The sequence below is a fragment of the Passer domesticus genome, chromosome 4 (genome assembly GCF_036417665.1).
Source record: "Passer domesticus isolate bPasDom1 chromosome 4, bPasDom1.hap1, whole genome shotgun sequence".
NCBI lineage: Eukaryota > Metazoa > Chordata > Aves > Passeriformes > Passeridae > Passer > Passer domesticus.
The window spans coordinates 17,346,683-17,365,967 of NC_087477.1; the positions used below are offsets into that span (position 1 = coordinate 17,346,683).

Consider the following 19,285-nt stretch of genomic DNA (forward strand, 5'->3'; position numbering starts at 1 on the left):
TATTTGCAGTATCACAGCATCATCACTAAGGTTATTCTCTCTTGGTTTCAACAGGGTTGATCAAATAGCAAGGTAGTGAGATTAATTAATGGAAATATAGTTCAGACATCACCCCACACAGGGTACAGTAGAGCCTTGACTTTGCAGTGAAAGTATCGCGGCCAAACAACAAAACCTCTGTAATTCCAAAGGAGAAAAAATAAAGTGTGGGGGAAAAACATCCTCTTACTTTCATACCATTTATATTCCTAACCCACTTCTGAATCGGATGGTTTAATTTTTTCACAAGAACACAATTACCCAAAACCACAGATGACCAAATATAAAGGGCACATTATACTACTGTTTTTCCACTTTACAGAATAAGCTTCTTTTCAGCATAGAAAGTGGAATTTGGCTATGTGTAATTAGGTTTTCTCACTTAAACTTCTTGTCAGAAATTAATTTATGTGGATTTAATACAGATCACAGCCTCACCATAACCATGAGATGCAGTTGTTGTGAATCAATACTTTTTGCTTGATTCAAAGAGGCTTCTTAGGGAAAATAAAAACCCAACTAAAAGCAGAATCACAACCCACAAACTTCTTTCTGTTTCTCTGGCTGTGTAATTCAAAAGGGCTGCTGCTGCTATCCCAACCACACTCCGAGCAGCCACACATTGGATTGGAAAATCCCAGTCCTTGCCTTCTGTCAAATAAAGAGAATAAACTGGAACTCCCAAAAGGCAACATGCAAGTGATACTCACTCCCTACCCTGACACAATTTAGGATGAAGCAGTGCTTAAACCAGGAGATACAAATGATTCAAAATCTGTTCTAATGCCCTCTTACCTGCCCTAAGGGTTTATTAGTTGCTGCACACAGCAGCTGGATCAAAGCTTTGGGACTTGAGCTTCTCTCCTCCCTTTCAGAATTTCTATTTGCAGGAAAACAGGAAGATGAAGGGGCAATATACCTACCAAGAACCCACACCATGATCAGCATTTCTGTCCAGGTGAACTGGGTGGTCTTCACCCTAAAGATCTGCTTGGGGTAATCAGTAACAGTGACATTCGGCAGCGTCGTTATGCCCTCAAATCTGTCTGAAGCATTGAACACCAGCAGGCCTAGGAAAATAATGAAGGATGCTGCATGTGCCACAAATTTCATAAATGGGCTTCGAAGAATTCTTCCAAGCTGCAAAGGCAGAATGAAAGCAGTCACTCAGTTTTCTCAAAGAAACACCAGGCATTCCAGAAGCATAAATGGGTACTCAGAGCTCAGGACAGCCAAAAACCTAATTCTTAAAGGATACTCTTCCAAGAGCACTCAGCTGTGCTGATTTGCCATTTCAGACAAAAGGCTCCCACAGGGAGCCTCACAGAGTATGTTGTTCTGTTAGTGAGTGCTCATGTTATTCCACAAATTCTAGATGGCAATGTTTGAGAGGAAACACTCCAAGGAACTGCAAATGTACAATGGCTGTGACCAGGAGGAGTTTGTAAAGCAAGCCCAGGGAAAGATAATTATTCAAATCTCCAACTCCAGCAAAAAATTTTCCCTAACAACAAGAGTATGCTATTAACTTTTCTATAACTACAGCTATAGGAACAATTAGTTGTTTTCTTATCTCTGGTTACTGTATTTCATTCACAGAACACATGTTCAGAGCTCTAAGTGCCAAAATAAGTACCTGTTTCTATCAAAACTACCGACTGTTCCACAAAACAGACTAAGAATAAGATCAGAAATATTAGTGTTTTTTTAAATAAATTCAGCAGGTTTAGGTCACATCTGCACCTAGTAAAAGAACAAAACAGCAGCAGTAGGGGCAGTCTGTCTGCACCAGAACAGGGAACCAGCTGCTTCCGTAAGACCACATGAGCTTTCTTATTTCAAGGAATTGTTTTCCTTGAAATTTGGGTCAGCGACTATGAACTAAGCAAACCAGCAGACGTTAAACCACGCTACTACCTGGGCAAACAATCTCAGGTTCCCTTCCTGCTCCTGACCTTTAGAAAGCATTTTGCAATTGCAATATCCAACCACTGACCTGAATGTATAGCACTTTAATTTGACATGAGCACTGAAGAAAAACATCAGATGTTTCTGCTACTGGGAATTAGAGCTCAAGGACAAATGTCTCTTTTCCATATTAGATACCAGTTAAAAATATATATTAAGATATTCCTATTCTATGGAGCTGTGAGGAATATATTTACTAAAGGTATTAATGGAAAGAGACATTTCAGAGGATAATGAGAGTAACAATTACACTATTTTCATAAAGGTTTATCTTCAAAGTAAATAAATATTTAACCCCGAGAAAAGATGAGGTTCCCTTCAAATATGTGGATGAGAAAAACCTTATCCTCTTTGAGATGAACTAGAAGAATGAAATATAAAAGAAACTCACATTTCTTTGCTTTACACTTGCTACGGAAATAAAATTGAAAGACCACATTCAGCACAGGAGTACATGTACTTAAAATTTTTAAAAATGTTAATGCAACAGAGAAATACCAAAGATCTATGAATACACCTGATTTGCAAACAATTCATGTGCTACAGACCATCGGGATTTCAAAGAAACTGCTGTTCCTTTCCTTGAGAGATCAGCAGGAAAGGAGGGAGCACCCTTACACTTTCACATATTTTTAAAAAGGTAAGAGTTCACAGCTGTGCTCTTTTACAAATACACCCCACTACATGGTCGGAATGATGTATTTAATTTAATTTCTGCTTTATGGTTCAGCTGGCAAACAGACCTCCTAGGGCTGGGGTAACAAATATTTTACTTAAGATTAAGTTCTGCATCAGTAAAGTCAACAGATGTTCTGCTAATGGTTTATATGGGAACAGCATGAGACCTTAGGATGCCACCAGAGGAGACTTCATAAAGAATCTGAGGGGTGACTTTCAAAAACTCCATGTTACTAATATAATAAATTACACAGCAGATACAGTGAGGTGAGCATAAACTGGGCAAATTTTAAAAAGAAAAAAAAAGCTCTCAGAGAAGGTTATTTTTCTTTCCTTCAGTTTAATGTTAATTTATATTCATACTTCATTATTGTGGTCCCCTCTTTACAGTGCAAGTACCAAAAACCCCCCTAGCATCTTTTGGCGCAAGGTTAGGGATTGCTAAAAATATCATTAATTAGTTAGAATTTGGAAGCAGCAGAAGTTGCATGTTGACTGCCAGGAAAGGAAAAGCAGCTCCCAGAACAGCATAAGACACATAATTTATAAAATGCAGTACCCTGCTACATGGTGCAATCCAATAACCAATGGCTAGAAAGGGAAGGCCCAGTGCCACAACCAGCACCACCAGACACTTGATAGCTATGGTCTGCTCCCGTAATCCTGAGAGATTTTCATACCAGATTGTCAGTAGCTGTTGCTGACAGTTTGGATGGGCCACAAACTGCAAAGAAAATGAAAAAGAAAGAAAAAAGGCATGCTGTCATTAATAAGAGTTACATAACATGCACAACTGCAATCACCTAAAGTCTAAATTAACACCAGATATTTAAGAACCATGGCTTTTTTTCTCATTCCCTTTAAAAAAAAGTTAATAAATAAGAAACTGCCACATCACAAGAACATGGGGGCACCAGCTAAGCACAAGGGTTAAGCAGCCTGGTTTTCACAGCAGTTTGAAGAAATCTGGTAATACACTTACTAGTAACTAGTGAATCAGAATAAAGAAGGCTAGGTGTTTCACAAAAAAGAGTTTGAAAATAAACCTGATAACTGATAATTTGTGTTGGGTTAAGAGTGAGATTTGACATCAGTTGGTTATACTCTGGAAAAAATAATGAAAATACTGTAAACCTTGGATACCCATTTTATTATCCCTTGTACTCTGCAGAGATCATTATGTACTACATACACTGTTGTTTGCCAGGTCTTGCTTGCAAAACTCTATTAATATTCCAAATCTCATTAAAAAGTGCATAGAGTAGTACAACAGGACAGACTTCTTAAAGAAAATCAAATTAAATCATTGGCAATGAAAACAGGGAACTTTAAACCTTTCAAGAAGAGCAGTCTGAAGGTGCTGCACAAACTTTAAAAAGGGAGGCAATCTTCGTACTTTAATCTGCTTTGCTGTAAAATTAAAGTCCCTAAGCATTTTGGTGTGTGCTGCATTAAGCAGTTACTTCACATATTAATGCAGTTTGTACATAAAGTGGAGTGGCCAAGAGAAATAAATAAAGAGATTGTAAAAAAGTTCTTTAAGAAATTAATGTCAACTCAAACTGCTTCTGTTCTTTTTATTAGGCTGTCACCTTTGAAGCTTATGCACCATAAAAACTGCCAGCCTGGCCCATTTGAGAAGAAGAGATTGGGTTTTTGTGTGTTTGTGTGTTCTGACATATGCCCCCAGCCTCTTCTTCTGCTAAGATAAATTTCATTGTCAACTCAGGACATCAAAGGGACAAATCCCACAGCAGATTAACTGCGGACAAAGGCAGGAAAGTAAATAATTATTTCAAATTACAAAGACATTTTTAAAATCAGGCTTAAAACTGTAGGGAAGAGGAGGGAAGAAACACCCAAATCATTCCTTCTGTTACCACGGGGAATGGGAAGAAACAGTAAAGGAGCTTTAAGGAAGTTTACCCAGGGCTGGAAATCAGCCCATGGGCCCTGTGGCACCTCATCCAGAGCTCTGTGCTGGTTTATTCTCCTGATCTATCAACATTTTGATCTGACACTAAGAGGAGATCTGCTATAATTTCAAAAAAAATTTTTTAAAAAAAGGAAGACTTAGTGAATAAAATGCCAAGAGTTATGGGCAAGATCTTCTCTGGCAGTGAGTCTAAAGGCTCTTGAGAGGATCATAGTGACTTATTTAACTGCTGGCAACTGCACAATGTGCACTACTTCCAAGCCCTCAGAGCAAGTTGTGTCACTTCTCATCCATAAAAGCTCTGAAATTCATCCCTCCTCTCTCAGTCATTACTGAAATACTTCAACTTATGATTATGTTTTATTTTCAGCAACTTTAAACTTTGCCCACCCCTGCTGCATGTGTGTCTGTATTACCTGTATTTGCCTGCAGCTTCATCTCCTCCAAGGACAGTGAGCTCACATCACATTTTACCCCCTGCTCACAGCATCCTATAACCTTGTTCTTCCTGCATTTCTCCTTTCACTCTATTTTCCATGCAGTTTCTCACTTTTCATTACATATGCTGAACTTGTTATCACATGTATCTAATACTTCAATCTCCAGGAAGAACCTCAGTGAACAAAAATGATGCGTGAGAACTGATCACTAAAAGAAAAAATATCCCAATTTTAATGTAGCTGTTTTTCCAAGCATAATTGACAGTAACACTTCTGATGTTTTCAGTTTCATGACCGTGAATCAAGTCATCAGTATGTAAATATTTTTCTGTATGACTCAGAGTGATTATGTTATTTATTTCTGTCACCATCATGGCTGGGTTTAGATGGAGCGAGAACAAATCCTGGCACACTCTGATACTAACACACAAAACACAAAGAGAATTTTGCATCTTCTTTCTTATCTATCAGCTGAACACTTCAGGGTTTGAAAATCAACTCCTGTGATTTTATTCCCGCTCTTATTCATTTCACTTGGAAATTCCATCCTGATTTTTGTCTTGGCAAGAACTGCAGATTAGTTGGGCCAGTATTAGCTCTTCTCTGGAATTTTGTTGGCAATCTAAAGACAGAGTTGAGACACAAAACTAAAAGCATTAATTCAGCATACAGAGCAAGACTAATTTGGTGGGGTTTTTTTTCTTCCCTCCCTTAATTCCCTTAGTCCTTCTCTATTGGGGCTGCAGTTCCAGTCTGAACCTTAGCTTCAAAATCACATCATGTTTAAAAGATGGGCTCCACATTGCTGCAGTACCTAGGGCATTAGGTGCAAGAGTTTCATTACTAATAAAATTAAAAACTCCCTTTCCCTAACACTGAGGTTCTGAGCACATTTGCTACTTGTTATATGTTTTTCCTGCCTCTCCACCCTCTGGACAGGGCATAGGCTCATTGCCTGTTTCATGGACCTGCTGCTCTGTTTGGCTGCACTGCTGGCAACAGGGAACTGACCTTGATGGACCTGACCTGGAAGCACAGCTAGAAATACAGAAAGCCAAGGAAATAGGCCACATCCTTGTCTGCTTCCTGTGGTGAGAGGGTTGAAGTAGTCCCATGTGGTGTTCCCACAACTGAACCTGTTCCAATCAGGATATCACTAGAATCTGTCACAGCTCTGACAGGGCAAATCCCATCATGAAAGGACCACCATGGCAAAGACATTTCCATCCTTGCCATGCCCTGTGTAATGGCCACTTCCAGGGAACTGCACATGTATGAATATGGTAACAACTCTGCACCATCTATTTCCTCCCAGCAAGATCATTCCTCTTGTAGCTTCCAACTGTATTTGTCATGAACTGCAGCCAGCACTCTGAGTTTCTCTCTTGCAAGAGAAGAGAACAAGTTTGCTATGAGGAATTATCTTTTATTCTTGTTTTTTATTATTCAGATTTCTGCTATTCTTAACAGATCTGTGTGGCCCTTTGCTCAGCAGTGAATTTCATCAGTGACAACAAAATCATAAAAGAAAACCACAGCCTTCAGCGTGAAAGCTGAGACACAAGCATCAACAAAGTTTTGGTACACATTACACTGCAATAGCATAAAGAAGTACATATTTAGACACTAAAGCATGCTTATGCACTTGGATTTTTTTTCCCCCAGTTCCAGTCTTTTAAACTAATTTAATGCTTGTATATATTTACCTTGATTTTTGGCAATTAATATGCATTTATCTGCTGTAGACCAATCCTTTACTGGAAATTATTATTTGCTGCTTGGGATCTGTGTTTACAATTTTCATTATCAATCTTTTGGGGCCGTCATAAACACCAGCAATCCCCAGTTGCTCTGGCAGGGTCCTTACAATTTGTTTTATATGGCAGATTGGCTCAAGAGGTGGCCACAGAACACAGGGTTATTTATTCTGAGAGACACAAGGCTTCTTGTGGAGATGATGAAACTATAATGGCTGCAAGGAATGGAAGTGATGCTAATCATATAAATAGGTAGCTGTAAATAATACATAGGCACTGCTGTATTTCCTGGCTCCTCTCACAACAGGACACAGTATTAACTATTTTCTGTGCTAGCCTAATGTGGGATCTTGAGGAGAAGAACATAGCAATACAATAAAAACTATAGTTAAAGGATATGTATTTATGTCAAATGTGTGATGCACAGCTCCATTTTTCAAAGCATAACATTCATTCACAAAATACAAACTACTTTGAGAGAGGCATCTACTGAAAATGCTTGCCAAACACCAATAAACACAGCTACAAAGGTGAAGAACTGAAATGAACTGATCAAGCAGCCACAGACATATTGCATGCACTTCCAGGGCTGAGTTTTAAAATATTTTTAAAGGAACAAGCATGGTAAATCACGTGGAATTTCTCACTACAACACGCAGATGCAGAGGAGTTACTTATGGGTTGAAACCAACACTTTGACCAACACAGACTTCTCTCTGGAATAAGTATTACTGCATTGACTGACAGAAGACACAGCCTGAGTGTCACTGAGTGAAAATCTGCCTCTACTGAAACACCTTTTGGATTAATCAGGAGAAGGATCTGACCAACTGTGCAAAGCCTGGCTAGCACACCTCATTTATGCCATTACAATCTCCTGCCACTTCTCAGCGGTGGGAAGTAGATTAAACTAAACTCTTTCATTACAGTCCCCTTCTGCCTTGTGAGAGTCTTGATTACTCACCCCATGTCTCACTTGTGCATCTGACCAGGGGGTCACAACACCTGCGGAAGGAGGAGGTGGCACTGCCCTCCTGCCAGAGTGCCCGAGAGCTGTGAAGAGTTACCTTTTTGACCTCGTACTTAATGGCCAGCTTGACGCGGCTCAGGGACGCCCGGTGCCTCTGCGCTTCCAGCGGCTCCGCGTTCACGTCCCCGTTCAGAATGGCCTCCACCTCTTCCGAGTCCCGGCACAGATCCAGGACACCAACCACGAAGTCCTTGCACTGCATGGACAGCTTGCGATAGTCGTTCTGGAACAGGAGGGGGGACAGAAAAAGGTCTGTGACAGATGTGCTTAAGAGTCAAGGGTGAGGAGAAAAGGACCTGTACAAATTGATAAAAATGAAGTGTTTGATTTTTACCGTGTCAAGTTCAGAGTATATCAGATATTACAGAATCATTCATTCTCTGACACAAGGTGAACACCTTGTTGAACAGAGCATATATGTTATATATATATATATATATATATGTTCCCATGTATCATTATATCAAAATAACCTGAATGGGCAACAAGGGGCAGCTGAAAATTTCGCAAACAAAGCAGGACCAGGACTATTAAAAAAGTAACTTGATTCTTGCAAAAAATTTGCTGACAACTAATGAAATAATTGCCTCTGAAGCTACAAATATCTTTTAGCTCTTTCTACACTGCTTAAGTGGCTGACTGCTCATTGCTCTGATGTACACCAGGTACACTTCCCCCTTTTTCCTTTTCCACCCTCTGCTTCCCACCTTCCCTTGGAACGTCTCACACACAATTGGCACAGTGGGTTACAAAGCAGTTGCATAGAGTAACTACAGGACAAACTTGGACACCAACACTGTGGGCAAAATACCCCAAATTTCCTGTAAGAGTGCTCTGGAAAGAACAGGAGAATTCATCCTCCATACCTGTTCAGTCTTTCCAAGGACTATCGTATATGTCAACATCAAATATTTGCTTCTCTCTAATCTTCTTCCTCCTCTGACAAAACATTTGTGGCTGCATTTCAGAATTTTTAGCTAATTCAGTAAAGCATGCACATCTGAGATCTTGCCTGTACTTTTGTCTATACTTGTAAATGTCTCCCACCACCTCTGTGACATTACCAATAAACTGTTATCTTGATCTCTGCTTCAGCACAAACCTCAGTCTTCATTTTTGTATCCATTACACTCAGACATCTAGAAATTCCATATCTGAGAGGTGGCCTCTGATTTCCTCACATGAGGGTACAGCTAGAGGAGGAAACTTGACTGAATCTTCCAATTTTACCTTCAGTACCCAACTAGAAACAGCACAACCACCTTTTTCAATTACTCCATAGCTTTTCTTCAGGTTCTCTTTTTCCTCCACCAGGCCAATAAAACACTACTTTGAGCCCTCTGCCTCTCCATTTTGTGTGTTTCACTGTTCATTTCCAGATATTGCCTTTTCAAAATCATTTTGAGGGTGCAGATTTTCCCTTAGAGGTGCCTGTCTTCCCAAAAATGTTTCCTTACTGCTTTTGCCCTCATAATTTTCTCACTTAATATTTTCTTTTCTTTTTTTTTTTTTTCTCTGAAACCCTCACTTTTTCTTTCTGTCCTAAGTAATTTTATCTCCTTGTACTGGTAGTTTTGCTAAATTTTCAACTCAGCATCTATATAATGGGACAGAGAAGCTACTGTGCTCTCAGTAGTTTCAAATTATTTTGGGAAATGACAGGAAAAGAGGCTGCATAGGGTAAGTGCAAGAATCAGCCATCAACCCCACAGGTCAGATTCAGATATAAATCAAAATGAAACATTACAAGAGACAAACAAATACTCCTAGAAATTGTGTTATTACAAAGACTAACATCCCTGATATGGACTTGGAAACAACCAGTCCTAATCATAGACCTTAAACAGGATCCTGTTATTTCCTTTGGTCACAGAGGACAAATTAATTCAGTGTCAGTGAAGCAACAGGATGTAAGGTTATTTTAGATTTGTTTTTGGTAACCAAGGAGAACAGGACAGAAGAGCCAAATGTAAAAATAATACTGGGATGTGTGATTAAATTCAGTGAAGGGATAAGTAAGCTTATGTATGACCAAGATTTAGGAATCTGAAAAAGGCAAAGTCTCATAAAAAAGCTAATAAAGGGAGTGAAACATACTTTCCAGCATGGAGGTCTGAATGCAGATAGAGCTTTTACATATAATGTGATTAGATCGTGACAATACAAAGGTAAAAACTGCAAAAGAAGACTCCAGGATGATGGCTAGAAAATAGCAGCAGTCAAAAAAATAGGAAAACAACAAAGAGGAACAGTCTTTCATGACAGCCTAGTCAAGAAAGAGCTCCATCACAGAGGCCAAAACTCTAAGTATAAACTGCTAGAATTCAGGTTATGGACAACATTAAGCAGAGCACCACGAGGTGACACAATGTAAAAAGAAGATGGGGATTTTATTCACTGAAGAAAAAGGAGTGACTGAAGACAATCTAATAAAGCTGAAAACAATACCATGCCTTCAGTTTATTCAAGTCCTATGATGTTGATATATTTAGTAATTATTTTGTGAAAAAAATATGTGAGAACTCGAACACTCTTCCTTAAGCATCAAGCAAGAGTTGCTTACACATTTCACTACAGCTAAAGGAAGTACTAAAGGAGGTGGCTGAGCAAAAGCCATGAAAATCATCAGACACAGCTTAACATTAATTCAACAGGAATAAGACTGATAATCAACTTTTCTCTAGCAGTTCAAAGTAGCTGTAAATCCATTGTTCTAAGAACATGGGAGGATAAATTTTCTGCAGTGACTTCATAAATAACACAACATAACTAAAAGAGAAACTACATTCTTTCTCACCTGAGTTTCCAGGCACTTTTAACTTCACCAAGACAAAAAAGTAGTATTTGTTTTACTATTATTTGTATCTAACCTACAGTCTAAAGTGTTATCTTATTGAGGTTTAACAAAGTTTAGTTGAGATGGTTTTGTATTATTCAAGTGCTTTACAACATAACACAACCCAAATTTTGCCCTTGTATGAATGAACATGGGCTATCCAGTTGCAGGGAGAGGCTTCAATTACAAAGTGTTTTCTCATTATTTTGCAAATTGTGAAGAAATAGAAGAAGAAATAGTGGATTTCTAATAGTTAGGAAATAACAAGAGCTATTTCTACGCTTTGCATGTTTGCCTAACACAAGAGTTACCCAGATTTGTTCTAATAGCAGTAGAATAACAGTAGAAACATGAATGCCAGGTTTCTTCATTGGTAGATGCACCACTTGCTTATAAAAATTATGCTTATTGCCAGATAAGATTAACGATATAATGCAAGAGGTTTAATTCTGTCAAATTTAAGGATTAAATACAGCCTACATTATTCACAAATGCTGTTATGAGAACTGCAAAGTACGTGCATTCTTAATATCCCACTCTGGCTTTGAATCTTGTAGCAGGAAAACTTGTCAGATTTCCCTCTCCAGGTCTTTATTTACCTATGTATTAGCAAATCAAATTTATCCCAGTCTGATTGCTTTACAGAATTAAACAGACAAACAGCACCTGATTCTTAAACAACCTTCTACCTCTAGGGTGTTGTGTGAATATCAGAAATTTTAATCTATGGTCCCTGTCATCCAAATCACCTCTACTCACTCCTGAGAACATACAAATGAAGCCACCAGATCAACACTGACTAACAGTCGCACAAACATCTTTGTAACATCAAAAAATACCAGCCTACACCCTGCATTTCCCAGGTTCCACAGGTGACTCCAGCACATTCAGGGCAACTGCCGACGTCTGGAATTGCAAAGCTGTGTCTCACAAGCAGTTTCAGAGTACTCTGACACACATCAAAAGCTGGATCTCAGCCTGCCCAAATTTGTGTGTTCTGTTCTGACTCACAACATCAAGCACTGCCCTGTGAATTCATCTGGAGTCTTGACAAAGGTGGTATCAGTCTGTGTGCAAAGAACAAAGCGCATGAACAGAAAACCTTCAGCTGACTCCACTCAAGATTTGTAACCACTGCACAGCAAATTTATACTGAGCAATCACATGCAGCCAAAATGTAGGGATCCGTGTTCTGTTAGAGGAGCCACACTCCTGCAAGCACCAAAATTCACGAGCAATGCACAACTAATTCACAGTCATCATACTTAATCATAAATTTATGTTATTATCTGGTAGACGGCCACTTGGAAATCACATAGATGGTGAGTTTGCACATTTAACTGTATACGCAAAGAAAGCATGTAATTGCACTAATGGTTATGGATCTGGGCCCTGTCCTTTCAAAAGCTGAGCCTAAACCTAGATCAAGCTTTAACACTCTTTGTTAGTTCAGCTGAGACAACACTATGTAAATTTACTTGGAACACTGACAGATTCTGCTTTTAGATGCACGTCCACATCTTCCGTTGGTTCAGTAGGAGCTTTTAGCAAAACTGAGAACAGGGATTTATCCTACAGAAAAAGCAGGACTACAACCTTTTTGATCCTTGCCAGAGCAATTTCAGCTGGGAGAACTCAGCTTGCTTACACAGGACAGTATTTAGTTGAAAGCTGGTATAAAGAGATAACCACAGTGGTTTTTTTGCTACTTTGTCCTCTCTCTTCCTATGGTGACTCCAATGGAAAGTTCCATCAGCTGTTCTGACTGCCAGAAATCCTCCCTTCCCTGGGCAGTAACAGCTTTAAAGTTCTCAGGGAGGTGAGTGAATATCAATTGACTTTAGTAACCCAACCCTGTCATTCCCCAAGCCAAGTTGCAGTGGCCATGGTCTGCTAAAAATAGGAGAACAGGAAAACATAAAAATCGGGAATATTTGTATTGTGATGTATTTTGTGGTGCTACTGGAAAGGAGAAGGTAATTCTCCAACTATGGTAATGGTCACTTTTTTACATTAAGATACACTTCCAGGTTTTACAATTTGGTAGCATTGCTCACCAAGATCAAACTGAAATTCCTGATGTCATCTGAAAACCTGCAGGCAATCCCTGGAATTAGGAGACGAGGAACACCAAGTAAAGTCAGAGTCAAATACTGTACTCCCTGCCCTGGCCATGAGAGAATTGAATAGAAGAATACATGGGAAGAAGACAAGTGGATACAAAGATCAAAAATGAGTAAAAGTGTCAAGAAGAAATAAATATAATAGATGAAGAGCAAAAGGACAAACAGCAGGTCGAAACAAGGATTTCACAATTGGAAGTAAGGAAGCTTGGAGATGAAAGGAGTAGAAAGAAATGGTCTTTAGGGCTCCAGTTTCCTCATCTATTTTTATTAATTTTCAGTACTTTTTTTTTGCTAGGTGTCTTGCAACTTCCAAGAAAAATCAGGGCTCCGTGGTTTCTTTGAATACTTTCTCCTTACTTCTAAAAGGGAAATAAAACAAAACGCTAAAAATCAGTGTGATTAATCAGGTTTTCCTGAGGAACTAACTGTCATGAATGAATGGCCGAAGTCACCTTCCCACATTTCTAATTCACTTGTGCAAACCCTTTGGTTTGTGGTTTGTGCATTAGAATTTCTTAGTGTAAATGATAAGCAAGAGAGGCAGACTGGACTTTGCATATGCAATGGATGTTAGGTTCAATTTAACAAGCATATACCAGGAAACTTGGCCTTCAGGTGTTTTGAAACAGGTTCAACCTATGCTCTTTCTCTGTGGGAAAACCACCCAGAAGAGCATTTTCTGTAAGAATGCTCTGCATTCTGGAAGCAGAGCACACACAGGAAACATCGTGGGCCTTAATATTCCATAGATACTGAGAATAACTCATTATTTAAACAGATTTGACCATTTTTTGGTTGTGAGAGAGATGAAGTATTTTGCCCATTTTTCTCCACCCTGAAACACCTCTGCTCCGTGCTGCACTACAGATTGAATTTCAGTGGAATACTCGAGAATTTCCAGTGATGATCCCAGAGGACAGTGCAGCAGGAGTCTGCAGGAATGCAAATGCTGGATTAGAAGCCTTCTCTGGGATGTGACAAAGCACACAAGTTATCAGCCAAACACCTTCAGATGACAGATCTGTAGGGAAGAAAGCACTGACAAGGGAGTTACAGATGGGAGGAACTCCAGGGAAACTCAGCTTGATAGAAACAGAAGAAAAAAAAGAAATGTGACGTCAATGAGAAGAGTAATTACTTCACTGGAATGTTCTGACGTTGATGAGAAGCTGGAATTTCCATGCCAGCAGGGAGTCAGGAACAATTTTTACTGTAGATGCCAAAACCGAATCATCTGATACACCTGGCAAGGTTAGTAGGCATTGAAATGCTATCAAAAAAATACTGAAATCTGTGAAAACAGTGAATTTCTTGGGGTTTATGCATCCCAAAATAGCAGGGAATTACCATTTTAAAAACTGAAATAAATTTTAAAGCTCTGGTTTGAAATGAGAAGCTCAATCAAAAAACTTCACCTTTTCTCCTCCAAAATGTCAAGCCACTTTTTTTTTTTTTCTGATGAAATTTGTATGCATGGTATTAGTACCTGTGAGATGGGAGTCTCCCATGAATTTCTATTTCCACTGTAATTTTTCCATGCAATTCTCATCATCTACATCCTTGCCTAACAAAAACACAGCGCAGCTTGCCCTCATTCAGCTTTTGGAGGCAGGCTAGCTTTTCCTCTGAGGAAAAAGGAAAATCTGGCATTTTCCCCCAAATAAATACATCAAGGAAGTATTCAATTAATTTGCCAGGTTACACAATACACAGCATGATATGAGCGAGTTCCTTCAGCAAAGAAAGGGGAGGAAGGGTTAAAGCTGATTTTTACATTTCATCAGTGTGTGCTATAATACATTAATCCTTCTCACCACTGAACATTTATTTTTAAATTCCATTTTAACTCACTCAGCTGAATATGGGCATATTCTTCCTCAGGAATTTTCTTCCTCTTCTGTTAAATTTCACTTGGTTAATTTCTGCTTGTCTTTCTCCAAGTTGTCACATATTCCTTCTGAGTATTCCACGGGGTAAGCAGTGTTTGATGGTGTTTGGAGAGGTTAATGCAGCTTTTGTCCCTCTCAGATCATTTTTGAAGATATTAAGCAAGCAAGTGGTACCCAATACTGGCCTTGCAGAACCCCAACAAAGTTGCTGCTACACCCAGAGACAATGCTGTGAATATCTCTACCCACTGACAGCAATCTGTCATTCCCCAAACCAAGCTTTTCTCAATACAAGAAGTCTACTGGGGTTTGATTTTGGTGAGGTTTGGCTGCAGGGGGAGAATGGGAACAAGAGAAAAGGTAGCTGTTATGGTCCTTTTCAAGCTTTTTCTGTTTCCAAGTGAACAGAAAAAGCATTAAAAAAAGCACTGGGCAACAGTTAACTAAGCCATTAATTGTCAGAGGGAGAAGCTGAAATATATAAAGAAGTCAGGGCACTGACACACAAAACCAGATACAGCTGAAAACCAGGTAAGAGGACCAACAGCTGAAAGCAGTCAAACAGCTGGTTTTGAACACGTGACATTCCTAAAAGGTGCATCCAAAAAAAATCCACTTTGGGTATTTTTAACAATTTGCAGACATCAGTCAAAATTGATACAAATTAAAAAGAGGGCATAAGGTCAGTGCTGCAGTTTCCCCAAGAAAAGCAAAATGTTTCTGCTTTTGCACATATATTACTTAGCATTTGTAACTAAGAACAATCCTTGTGTGCTGCAACAACAAGAATTGTTTTCCATCTGCTGCAAGGTTACCAGAACGCACGCTTTTTCCAGTTTCCAATTTTACCAATTTTCTCCACACACAGCAGGTGCAAATATAATTTCATCCATTAAAAATTCCTTCTAAAGGCTTATGTATCAAGAATAAAAGAGACAATAAAATGAGAGTATTTGTAATTGAAAAAGTAAAAGCACAGGGAACCATTTCAGCATCTAAGGACAACATAAAGTAGCAGCAACTTTAAAACAATAGCAAAGACAGAGAAACAGAAAAACATTACCTTGAATTCTTTTTCAATGTTGGCCAACTTGGCAAGTTCATTGCTGAGTTCAAGAGCAGTGAGCACTGGATCTTCACTGGAGAGGGACAGATAAGCCGGACTGGCCAGTCCTTTGTACGCATTTATTCTTGACCTAGAGTGACTGAAAGAATCATGTTTTTGCTTCTCTGTACAGTCATTACATTTGCAGAAATAATCATGAGGTCTTTCTATCCTCGCTCCTTTCATCAACAGCATGTGCACTACTTCGTATTTTTGGCAGTGGGCGGCTAAAATGATGGGAGTGATGTCTGGAGAAAAGCGGGTACCGTCTTCGTCATAGGAATAAAAATCATCATCCTGGAGCTCCTGCTCACAAGGGCTCAGAGTCAGTCGCTTATTTACTGAAAACCCAGGATGATTCAAAATTGCTTCCACTATCCTAATGTAACCCTTGCTGATTGCGAGCAGCAGGGCATCTCCAATCCGTGCCAAGTTCTCTTTTTTTAACAGAAGTTCTGTCACTTCCAAATGTTCATTCCCCACAGCAAGCTGCAAGGCGTTTTGGCCCATGTAGTCAACGCAGTTGACATTCAGTGTCTTTGACTCCTCCAGCATCTTGCGCACCACGGGGATGTTCCCGTACTCGGCAGCGTCCAGGAATCGCTCCTCCTCGGCCGTCAGGCTCGTGCCCCTGTTGTTGAACATGAAGGCCGGGCCCCGGATGGCCTGTCGCCTTCCCTTCTCCCTCATCATGGTCATACGCCTCAGGGATGGGCTCTCTTCGATGTACCTAAGGACAAAACAAGGAAGAGGTAACACATTTTCACTCGGGTGGTAATTTGTAACTTCCAATCCTGTGGCTGCAACAACTCATTTTGTCCCTTGTCCATTCCCCATTTCCTGACAAGCAGTATCCTGTACTGGGATTGCTCTTGCTTGTCTGCAATCTAAAGGCACTCACAGGCTCAGTGCCTCAGGCCGCTGCTGTTCTCTTAGCACGGTCAAGATTTAGTAACATATTTTATTTCCTTTTAAGACATCGCTCCTCTTCAGAAATCCCTCCTATATATAAAATGAAAACACATCTACTATACTGCTGTCAGTAGTAATTAATATTATCTATCACAGGCATTCAAGCTGATGGTATAAGTAAGGCAATACTTAATGCTTACCATGTTGTAGATCACATAAAAGTGAGGTGAAAACACATTTTCTTCAGGATGTCTTGCCAAGCAACACATGATGAAGCCTGATAACAGCTTCTTGTGTTACTACTAGAAATGTTAAACCAGGAAGCTTCTGCTCACAAGTCACTTTGGTCAAATTACAGATTTCTGGAAAACAATACTACATACACGCTCAGCAGACTTTCTGCAACTAAACTGCTCACAGGTTCCAGACACCAGGAGTCATCCAGCACAGACTGGGTTCAGCTCTCACTCCAGTTGACTCCTGTAATGCTGTGGATTGTGTTTGATCTGTTTCTACATCACCCATTTCAGGAGCTGAGAGGGTCTGTGTCTATATTCTTGTACCACAATAAAAAAAATGGGAAAGTCAAAGAGTTAATGAATGGAAACTGGGATAAACTGCTGCACTAGAAAGAGGAAATATGGGTGTAGGAAAGTGAGATGTTTTAAAGAACCAGTGAACCCATGAACTCTCCACAGAAACCAGTTGCAAAAGAAGAAAGAGGGAGGAAAGAGAAGGGTAACAGGTGAAAAGAATGGGTGAGCAAGCTAATTTGGCAAACACAAACTGGAATTATGAACCAGTGAGTGTACTGAGAGAAGAGGCAGATTGGATGCTGAGCTAGATCTAGCAAGGCAAGAAAACAAGAGAGGGGTAGCGAGGTTCAGAGCAGTGAGACTGGACAGAAATGGCAAAGAGAAGGGACCTAGGATGAGAGGCTGAGGAGCAGACACTGCCTAGCTGGAGAAAAAAAGTGGCAGGAGACAACTGCCTGGCAAGGTCTGAAACAACAGAATGGATGGGATCAGGCTGCAATGGTCACAGCTGGGAGAAGAACAGAAGCATTTGTGCCTGCTGGAGCAGAGGCCAAAGGCCTGAAAATGTACTCAGGATAGCCTAACCTTCCTTCCTCACCATCTGCATATAAATATGAAACCAGTCAGCAATCTCTCTTGCCTTTTCTAGTCCAGCTCAACAGTGAGCAAGGCAGCCTGCAGCTGCTGTCAGTTAATCCAGCAGCTCGAGGGACAGAGATCACTTTGGATGATTTGATGGGCATGGGGACACCAAGTGCTGCTGATAAACAATATGACTTAATGGAGGGTGTGCTTTGAATACATATAAACACTAGATATATACATATACTTATATAAATATATACAATACATAGAGATAAAGAAATCTTTCAAGTTCCAAATTTGTGTCTTAGGTCCTATGGGCCTCTGTTCCCCATCTGTAGAAAAAAGAACAGTTGGCTCCCATCTTACAGGAGCATTGTGAAAATTAATTTTTTTTTCACTTTGCTGGAAAACTCAGACACAGGAGTAAGAGGCCAGACAGAAAAACTGAAAAGGAAATTAATCCTTCTACCCTCAGTGCATTAGAAGAGATGTGAGTCCATGTAATGAATGCCAAGGGCAAACCAAAATATTAAAAAGCCCTTTGTAAGCAAACCCTGTCAGTCTGCAAAAAAGATAGAACCAAGGGAAAAATGCCACAAGCACCTTTGGGCATGCAAGGGCCCTGCATTAAAGTGGACACAGTAGCACCTGCATGGGCAGCTTGGGAAGGTAAACACCCAAACTGCTGCAGGTTCAAATCCACAGACAGAGAAAGAGCCTCCTAAGTGCTGGTGGGGGTTGATTTCTGTGGGTGTGGTCTGTCAACAAGGAGCTCTGTTGCTCTGTTGACACCGCACAAAATACGCCCGCTGCCATCACTGGATACAGCACTGCCAGCCCTAGGAGTTTTCACTGGGCATAACTAATTCCATTCAGTTTGTAAGGACAGGCCTGCCCTTCCAGCTATCCACATCAACGTGTACAATCTTAATCACTTGATCACAGCTACAAACATCCTAAAACCCAGTCCAAGCCCTGAGCATTTCAGTGATCACAAATGGGCAGCTCAGCTGCACACCAAGCAAAGAGACTGTGAAACTCATTAGCAAGGGCAGGTCTCTCCTGGGATGAAACATTTGATCTTTTTACCTTGTTAGCTGTGGCTGGCACTTCTGGACTACCTGAAACAGCCTGAGTGGCACCACAGTATAAGCAATGCTAACTACTATTTACTTTCTGGAAGAAGTGGCAAAACTGCTCTGGCAAACACAACATGATCCTTTTTTTTTTTTTCCCCCCACTTCTGTACCACTTGCTTTAAATCTATAAAAAAGGCTGCATAACAGAGAGGATTTGTAACTCTGTTAAACACAGAATTGATTTAATGTCTTAAACCTCAGGCATATTTCCCACTTAGGAGTACTCAGAAATAAAGGCTTGAGCTCAGAGCGCACACTGTGAACAGCCACAGGACACTGCTATCTTATTCCCCAGCAAAATCAGGAGTA

General features: G+C 40.0%; 1 protein-coding gene across 2 annotated transcripts in view; it reads right to left on the minus strand.

The window, feature by feature from the left end:
- Positions 1-19,285, minus strand: part of TRPC3 (transient receptor potential cation channel subfamily C member 3) — a 33,134-nt gene that overhangs the window by 7,813 nt on the left and 6,036 nt on the right. For both annotated transcript variants that reach the window (XM_064416401.1, XM_064416402.1), the window contains exons 2-5: positions 15,763-16,534; positions 7,886-8,071; positions 3,245-3,409; positions 963-1,179 (exon numbers count right to left, since the gene is read on the minus strand). In XM_064416401.1, the coding sequence (XP_064272471.1) occupies positions 963-1,179; positions 3,245-3,409; positions 7,886-8,071; positions 15,763-16,534 (1,340 nt within the window). The remainder of the gene's footprint in view (positions 1-962; positions 1,180-3,244; positions 3,410-7,885; positions 8,072-15,762; positions 16,535-19,285) is intronic.